Source organism: Oryzias melastigma, linkage group LG8 (assembly GCF_002922805.2).
Source record: "Oryzias melastigma strain HK-1 linkage group LG8, ASM292280v2, whole genome shotgun sequence".
In the NCBI taxonomy this organism is placed as follows: domain Eukaryota; kingdom Metazoa; phylum Chordata; class Actinopteri; order Beloniformes; family Adrianichthyidae; genus Oryzias; species Oryzias melastigma.
In genome coordinates, this window is record NC_050519.1 from 7,209,167 (window position 1) to 7,218,605 (window position 9,439).

Sequence of the window (9,439 nt, forward strand, 5' to 3'; positions counted from 1 at the left end):
ATTTGATTTACCTCTCAATGTCTTCTTAAGAAAAATGTATTTATGTTTTAATATCTATCAGAATGTCAGTTTCATATAGGCCTAGATACTGGAAAAAGTTTCCAAAATAAACAATTTTTTTTCGTAACTTCCTGTGTTACAGTTTTTTTCCGTTTTGTAAGCAAACTTTTATCTTTAGGGTGCCACATTCACTACATAATATATGATCAGTTGCTGTATGCTTACATAGCACTTTGCAACCTTTCTTGAAGCCTATAATAAAACTATACATACTAAATATTTTATATAATTTTTAACCAAAAGAAACTCAAATTAACATCATTATTGCTGCTTTTTTAGGGGAAAAAATAGTGAGACAAACTGATTTTCATGGGATGAAACAAGTGTTGGCCAACAAATAAATTTACAGTGAATACATTTTATGCTTATGAACATGGCCGTCAAAGGTTTTGTACATTCTGTGTATTTAAAAAAAATCCCAGTTTTTTAAACTTGAATGGACATTTGTTTTTTTTTCAAGAAGAATCTAATTTAATCTTATTTTAAAGTCATCATAAAAAGTTCTTTCAGTCTGTATTTTTGTGTAAAAACATGTTAAAATTTTGCAATTTGATTGTTTAGATTTAAACAAATACAGTTGAGCCTTTTAAAAATTATTTTCCAGTTTCTGTAAAATAAAAATATATATGTAAAAGGAAATTTAAAAAGGCACTTTGTAGTGTTATTTATGATCTTTCTGTTGTTTTTGATCAGAGTTAAAGTATTCAATTTCCACTATGTGGCAACAATAAAGTTCTATTCAATTGTATTTTATTTTAATTTATTTTATCTAGTCTATTCTATTATAGTCTCGTTATTCGAAAAAATAAATATACAAGTAGAATAAATTTTTTTTCACTTAAAACTTCTAGACAAAGTTTTAGAAGAAGAGAACTTTCTGATTCCTGAATGAGTTTTGTATCATATAAGTGTTGTTTAAAACACTAAAATACATGAACAGCTGTGAGAGATTCATAGTCTTTCACTGTTATCTGAATGAACGCATACAAATGTAGATTTATAACTAATAGAATCATGGATACATTTGTTTTTCTAGCATATATTTCATGTTATTAATATCATTATTTTCAGTGTACTTGTAGGAAGGATGAACAATTGCACAAAAAAAGTTGTTCTTTACACAAATTCTAATCAGTTTAATTTTTTCTCAAACATTTCTTTGAAGAACTGCAAATATAGTCTGTTGAATCCCAATCATTTTCTTTATGTGGATGAATTATTGATGCCTCCCTTTTGTTTTCTAAAGAAAACTTTTAATTAATAGCAAAACCACACAGTATTGTTTGAACTCCTGACAGATTCCGTGGTTAGACTGATACCTGATGCTGGCTCTGGCTCTTAATGAAGTCTTCTCTCTTGCTGCTCTTAGTCTTGTCTGTGCTGTTCTGCTGCAGGTGCTTCAGTTTGGACGTGGCTGTGGAGTGGGGGGCCTTACTGGGGGCGGCGTTATTTCCTCCCTACGAGGTGAAAAAGGGGAATAAAGAACAGAGAAGACATGGGGATGAATGTTTCTGTTCCTAAAACTATGTGGCTCACAAGAACTGAACAACAATCGACAAAGACGAATAAAAGAAAGATGTTCGCTTCAAAGCAAATGCTGCAAATTTTGTGTTTGATGATCCTTCAAACTGAGGCTCAAATGTACATAAAAAGAAATACTTCAATGGGCTTAAATTTACAGAGACTGTTGCTAAAAAGGAAAAACCAATGAGATGTAAACTGTACTTGGCTTCAATTTCACCCTCAGAACTGATACTTCAAAGCGGAGAAGCCGGTGGCTGCCTCTCCTACCTTAGGTGTAGCGGAATCAGTTTAAAACACATATTCGTGGGTAAATCCTCATTTCAGATGTGCTGCTTAAAAACTGTAATTAGGTTTAAAAGCAGCGTGATTGTCCGTGAATTTAAGGCGCTGGACACAAAGAAGAAGGGTCATGCTGAAACGATCAAATGACGGAACTGGGAGTGATGAAATAACGCGTGAGGACTCTGTAATCCTCAGCCATGCTCACGGGAAAGGCTCCCTGGCTCCCTATCATAGAGCTGCAATTTAAAATGACAGAGACTGTCAAGTTCTGCAGCCAAACCCTGAGAGGCAGGATCCGCTCCGAGCAGGAGGGAATTCTCCGCAGGCTGTCATGAAAGCTCAATGAGGCATCAATCTTTATCACAACTTAGGCAAATGTTGAAAATTAATTTTCTTTTAATCATTAAAAACACACTTGTGTGGATATTGTCATATAAGGCTGCCACAAACGATTATTTTAATAGTCGACTAATCACTGATTATTTTTTCCGAATAGTCAATTACTCGGGTCATGCACAAACTGGATGTAAAGCACACATTTTAACCATCATTAGCTTTAAACTAACTAAAAACTAGATATTTAGCATAACCTGCGATAATGCTAGTCTGAATGATGTAAGCTGAATTTGGCCACTGAAGATGCTAGTGATGATATCTGAAAACACTGAAATTGATAGCTGAAAATGCTAAAGCCAATAGCGAAAAACGCTGAAACTGATAGCAAGCTAAAATATTGGCCAAACTCCAAATTAGAATCAAAAACAGAAAAAACTAAATTAGCCAAAATAGCCAGCATGTAGCTGAAATATTAGCTAATCTCCAAAATATCCGACAAAAACTGAAAAAAGTCTAAATAAGCAAAAATAGCTAGCATGTAGCTGAAATATTAGCTAAACACCAAAATAGCTCGAAAAACAGAAAAAAACCTAAATTAGCAAAAATAGCTATCATGTAGCTAAAATATTAGCTAAACTCCAAAATAGGCTAAAAAACAGAATAAAACATAAATTATCCAAAATAGCTAGCATCTAGCAAAAATATTAGCTAAACTCCAAAATAGCTAGCATGTTGCTAAAATATTAGCTAAACTCCAAAATAGCCTAAAAAAACAGAAAAAAAACCTAAATTAGCCTAAATAGCTAGCATGTAGCTGAAATATTAGCTAAACTCCAAAATAGGCTAAAAAACAGAATAAAACATAAATTATCCAAAATAGCTAGCATCTAGCAAAAATATTAGCTAAACTCCAAAATAGCCTAAAAAGCCTTAATAAATGCCAAAATAGTCCAAAAAAGTTAGCATAATGCCACTATAACCTTCAACTTTACTACACTCTGACTGCATATAATATAAAATAACAACTAGTCGATCATTCGTCGATAAGTGGACTAATCGTGGCAGCCCTATTGTCAAATAAAACTATGATTTCGATAATAAGGATGCAATTCAGCACATACTAGCTAAAAAGCTGTGAAGAAAAAGGATGAAAGTAAATAGTTTAAACAGATCGAGGAAGCTAAGAAGGGAAAAAGAAACAAGATTGTCGTCGGAATTATCCTTCCATTTATTTAAGCAGAGGTAAAATTAGCCAAAAGCACAGAGGGTGGATGTCAGGTCAGATCAATAAGAGAGGCAATTAATGACTCCAAGCTCAGCAGGACAGCAGCTCCTACACCAAGCACCGAGCAGACAAGTAGGCAAGAAGTCTGTTGTCTGTTCTCTCAATTTTTTCGATTTCAAATACAATTAGGCTCTGATTCCATCAGGGAGCAGACATCAGAGGCTTAGAGGAAAAGTTCCGAGTTGTAGAGAAGAGACGGAGGAGGAAAATAGTGGCGAGATGCCTCAGAGCAGGATCGGGAGGAGGCGGTCCACCTGGATTGATGGTGGTTTAGGTGGGACTGGCGGCTTCTTGGCGTCAGCAGTCAGACGGTCGGGCCTCTGGGATGGAATGGAGTCGACGTACAGCAGCTCGGGGTTAGGAAAGCCACTGATCTCTATCAAAGTGTTCTCCAGCTCTCGGATGGTCTCCTCCAAGCTGTCCAGTCTCTTGTAGGTGCTGAGGCGGACATCCCGGGACTTTCCCGCGGGACTGTGTGCAGAGCTCTGTGTGTCAGCTGTGTGCTGAAGCATCAGCATGCCATCCCCGCTCTCCATCCCCCTTCTAAGAGCATCTATTAAATAATTCTGCTGCGCTGGCTGCTGAGAGGATTTTATTCTGGGTTTAGGAACTGGTTTGGACAACCCCAGAAGGGAATAAAGAAGTTTGTAGGCTTCTCTGACATTCATTTCGCTTTTGAAGAGCACGAGAAGGGGCCGTTCAGCTAGCTGGGCTTCAGAGACTTCTTTAGTTTGTGGTGAGACGGTCAGAGTCTGCAGGACGCCGCCTGTTGTCCTGAGCTCCTGCACCTCCTGGGGAGATAACACCCTAATCTCCAGTTCTGTCAGAAGTAAGGCAACTTTCTGTTTACAGTCTTGATCTAAAAAGCGTTGCTCCTGCTGACGTGCAGTTTGTCTTTCATAACAAATAGTTGAAATATTGTGTATTTTTTGGTGACTTATCCAGTCTGGGGGTGGATTCTTCTCCGCGTGGGTGTTTGCTAAATCTCTGACTGGATCCTCGGAGGTTGTGGGTGAAGGTAAACACTCTGTCAACACGATGTGAGGGACAGGAGACGACTGCCTTCCCTACAAACGAAGACATCGCTTTATTACAAACATAGGATGGCTGCATTTTTAGCAGTTTAGAAAATAGGGAAAAAGCTGTTAGTCTTATTTTGTCTCCATCTGTTGTCTTTTTTCCTCTCTGTATTGAGATCATCAACTTTTTTTTAAAGGGACTAAATATGGAAATTAGCTTTAAAGGCTATAATCTTATATATTTGAATTTTTAAATGTTTTATCAATATATGCTGTCCCTGTCTTAAATAAACAATCAATCAATAAATTGCATGGTGGACTGGAAACAATAAGATAAAATAATCATGGGTCTCTGATTTTGCTCGGGGGGCCGGGCCAAATATGGAGGCGGGCCAGATGCGGCCCGTGGGCCATAGTTTGGGGATCCCTGGTCTAATGCCCTATGATGTCTGGCAGAAACATGAAGTCTATTTTTATGTCTATAGCACATGCAAACATAAAAATATAAAGTATTACACACTGAAATATGCACAAAAACACCTTTATGTAAGTTCACTAACTTGCTCAAACTTTATCAGACGGAGTCAAAATGCAAGAAATTAACAAAACATGCAAAGAAAATCAACTTTTCTGCTGAAGTAGCTCAATCAAACAAATAAAAAGAATTATAAGCAAAAAAATAAATAAAACACGAACAGATTACTTGAAGCCCAAACATTAAACAGATTCCTGTCGGAAGAACAGTCCTGTTTTGAGCAGCTTCGGCTAATGATGGATTTTCAAAATAAAATAAATAAAAATCAACAAATAATGAATCTGAATACAAATTTTGTATTTTACTTCACAGATAAATATGAAAAAGCTCTTCTTCTGTGGTAAAATCCACACTGAAAATAGATTTTTAGGTAAAAAGATGGATTTGGTACATTTTTGGCATAATTATTTAGTTTAACTTAGATTGTATCCATCCAGCTTCTATTTCTGTGTTGTCCGGTCACAGGGACGCTGGAGCCTATCTCAGATTCTTTTGAGCAATCTAAACTTTATAGTAATGGATCAACCTGTGGAGAAAGTCTATGCATGCCACCCATTTTATGCACTCCAATCTGACAAACAACGGGTTTGCATGTGGCTGGTTACACATTCAGACCTGTATGAAACTCCCACTTTGATGTATCCTTCCATTTCTTCTTATTTTCTGCAGAACCCCAGCATGCATGAACAGGAAGGATCAGAAGAGAACAGCACGAGCATCCTGAAATTCCTCAAGTAGTGCAAACAGCGCAAACAGCTTGTGGCAGTGAGGTTAGGACTCGAGAGAAGACTAGGAGGCAAGAGATCCACGCTGCTCGGGCTGAACCAGAGCGTTACCTCAGTAGTGCCTGGAGCCTCAGGGGGCCACAGGTCCAAACCGGAGGGGGGTGCACTTCTCCTGCTGGAAAGTGAAAGTGAGGAGGGCCGAGAGAGTCTGAGCGGGACTCTCTCGAACAGCTAAGGGATGGAAAAAAGGAGGTTTAAAAACAGTCAGTAACTGTGAGGTGAAGACTTCAGGCCAAACAGCTCAAACAGCTATCAGGGTCCATCTGCCAGGATTCTGATCTGTGAGCCTTGGGTGATGATGTGAGCCCATAAGCAGAACGAGCTCTTTGGGCTCTGCCGGAGCCAGGGGCAGGGGGACATATGGCACCTGCTGCTTAAACATGTGGTAATGGTGATGAGCGAATCTGCAAGGGTATGCGTGCTGGAGGAATCCAGCAGCTCGTAGACATGAAATACATCATAAAATTATATAAAAAAAGGGGGAGTCGTCGTAAAGGTTAAACAACAGACTCAACATAATATTTAATCTTTAATATGTCTTTTACCTCCAGTTCAGCAGCAATTTTCTCCTCCTCTCCTTCCTCTTTGTCTCTCGATGCCAGGGTGGGGGGCGTCGATGCGGGGCGAGGGTTCTCGGATACGGTCCTCCTCAGTTTGATGTGTGGTTTGGGGGTCTCAGTCTCTTCTGAATCGGATTTCTAAAAACACAAGAGAGACAATTTTCAAGATCCACATCAGAGTTTGAAATCAAAACAGCAGAAATGTGGATTATCACAACTTCTTGAGACTCGCTTGTTTTTGACGGCTTCTTATAGGGGCTAAGTCTAGATATTGAAGTCACAAAGTAAAGGTTTTCACTCTGAACCAAGTTTTATTTATATCATCGAAATTGAATCTATTTATCTGCCGTACCACAACAGCGGTTAAAAACCTTTTGCCCTTCCGACTGAAACACACCCGCCTGAGGTCAGCCGGTCAACCAGTATTTATATTTGACAGCGAAGATGACGTAGCAACTCAATATGGCTCTTACACCATTGATGATGTAGATGATAAATGCTTTTATTTTGAAATTATATGCCCAAAAATGCCTGTCCCACTTGAGGAACGTGGCAAAATAACAAAATTAGGGGTGTAAACATTAACACATTAACGCACGCTTTTAATCAAAAAGAATTAACGCGTTAATATATATTAACGCAAATTAATCAAATTTAAACTTGGCGATTCAGGCTTCCACAGAGTGCGTTAAAACATTTCAACGAGCATTATCCTGCTTATCTCAAAGTCACTTACAAAAATAAATAAATATTCAATCGGTTTTTAGTACTTTATTCTTGCTATTTTTGTGATTTAGATCCCTTTTTCACAAAAAGCGACTATTTGATCCGTGGTCCGGTGCCATATTATACAAATAAATGTTACCTGGTAAAATATTGTGATTAATCGTGATTAATCCCAAAACGAAAGTGCGATTAATCAGATTTTTTTTGTAATCGATTGATAGCAGTAATTAAAAATAAATGTTCTAAATGTAGAGTTTTGAGTGGGATTTCATATTGTGATTATTCGCAGATAATAAGTGGTCAGCAAATATCGAGACAAAAAAAAAAAAGCGATTAATCGCGATTAATTTTTTCCAGGTTTGCGATTAATTAGTTAATTTTTTAATCAATTCCTGGCCCTAAAAAAAAATTTAAAAAATCTTTTCTAGACTGTACCTAGAGATGATTTTTCAAGCTTTTATTTCTTCTGGTTCAGATTATTCTTAGCTTTTAACCAGTTTTAACAAAAGCTCTTTAAAAATGAGCACACAGAACTCCTTTACAGTCCTCTTGACGTTGGCTCCCAGTTCAATTTAGAGCTGATTTGTTTAATTTTTAGCTACTGTTTTTAGAACCTTGGAAGGATAAATTCTCATGTACATTGCTGACCTTTTACCCTCCTACTTATCGGGCCGGTTCCTGCGGTCTTCAAACCAAAAAACTTTACAAATCCCAAAAAATCCGCTATAAAACCAGAGGTGACCTTACTGTTTATGACAGATCGACTCAGTAGAGTGTTTAAAAGTCAAGTCAAGATATTTTAGTTGATCTAATTTAGCCTTTTATTGTATTTTATTTTGCTTAGCCTGTGATTTGTGTTTGATGACTGGTTATAATTTCACATGTTTCGACTTTTGTGAAGCCATTTGTGATTTTCTCTAAAAAAAAGGTACTATAGAAATAAACATCTACTTACTGGATTTGTGGAGGATTTGTAATTATCTCACTGACAGATGTCAGTGTACGAAGTCAGATAACACTTCTAATATTCTTCCACTGATAAAAGGAGTGCCGCAAGGCTCCATCTTGGGGCCACTCCTATTCTCCATTTACGTAAATAATGTTGGCCAGGATTTTGTTGACATCAGTTATCGTTTATATGCAGATGATATGGTTTTTTAAAGTAACTATTAATCTCTTGAGGGTAGAGTATCTGCATTACAAAATGCTTTTAACGTTAAATAACTTGTATTAACTTGTATTAATAATAATAATCACTTACTTATATGATAAAGTGAAGAACTAGTTTCAAAAGAGAGCTACCTTTACACTTTTTCCAGGGATTAGTGGCTCTCCGCTGCGGGTGGTTATTCCCGGGGAAGATGGGAAACTGCGCCGAGGTGGTGGGGGTGGAGGGGATTTTGAGGGTTTCTCAGTGCGATATCTCGGCACCGTCAGCTCATCTGGAAAGAAGAAGCAGAAAATCTTTACAAACAAAACTATTTACCATTTATAAGTTCTAAAAATACTGTTATATTTTGACGTTTTAACTTAAATACTATGTACTGTTTTACAGACTTACCAGAGCCACGCCTGGACCCGCCCTCCTTTGCAGAAAGCTTCTGCTGAGGCTTGCCGGTGCGGTGTTCCTGGGTCGCTGCTCCAGTCTGAGGGGTTTGGGTTGATGGGCTGTTGGAGGAGGGTTTGATTTGTTTGGCAGCAAAGTCCAAATCTGGAATAGCCTTCATCAGCTCAGCCTGCGTCTCCTCCAGCAGACGGTTGATGTCCTGGGCACTGTACTGTGTAAGACTGGCCCGCTTCTCCTCCCAGTCCCGCTCTGCTGCCTGAGGAGAGGATCTAGATATTTTACTGTTCCCTTGATTATGCTATAAAGAAGAAATTAGAAATTGGTCGTACCAGCCGTACTTCCATGGACAGCACTTTGTCAGCAGCTGAACGGCGCTCTAACTCTTCAAGAGCTTTTCCTTTGTGAGGAACAGGGGGGTGATTGTCTTTCTGAGGGCCGGACGGGTGACTGAGACCTCGGCTGAGGCTGGAGTGAGGACTCCAGTTGGAGAGACTGTTGCTTCCTCCGAGGTCGTTGATCGTCAGCGGAGGACTGGTTGGGATTTCGAAGTCGGAAAACTTTCGTAGGTCGTTGTTGTGCTTCGTTGAGGAGAAGTCATCTGGTTTCTTCCACACGCCGTCACTCACTTGTCTGGTAAAATGGGAATCATTTTTAATCAATGCACAAAAAGGTTTTTTAGATTTACAAAAAAAACATGTATGGGGTCAAATCAGGATCAGCTTAAAGTGAACGATAAAACAGATTAAAAACTTTAAAAAAT

The 9,439-nt window shown here is 38.3% G+C and overlaps 1 protein-coding gene across 4 annotated transcripts in view; it reads right to left on the bottom strand.

Moving 5' to 3' along the window:
- The window catches only part of si:ch211-278a6.1 (SRC kinase signaling inhibitor 1), a 120,278-nt gene that overhangs the window by 6,018 nt on the left and 104,821 nt on the right, over positions 1–9,439 (bottom strand). For 2 of the 4 annotated variants that reach the window (XM_036213182.1, XM_036213183.1), the window contains 7 exons: positions 9,009–9,309; positions 8,674–8,935; positions 8,415–8,554; positions 6,372–6,524; positions 5,878–5,997; positions 3,742–4,554; positions 260–1,517 (listed from right to left, as the gene is read on the bottom strand). In XM_036213182.1, coding sequence (XP_036069075.1) covers positions 1,368–1,517; positions 3,742–4,554; positions 5,878–5,997; positions 6,372–6,524; positions 8,415–8,554; positions 8,674–8,935; positions 9,009–9,309 — 1,939 coding nt within the window. In that variant the 3' untranslated portion in view covers positions 260–1,367. Of the gene's footprint in view, positions 1–259; positions 1,518–3,741; positions 4,555–5,877; positions 5,998–6,371; positions 6,525–8,414; positions 8,555–8,673; positions 8,936–9,008; positions 9,310–9,439 lie in introns of those variants that run through there. The other 2 variants (XM_036213181.1, XM_036213184.1) reach the window with 2 other exon arrangements.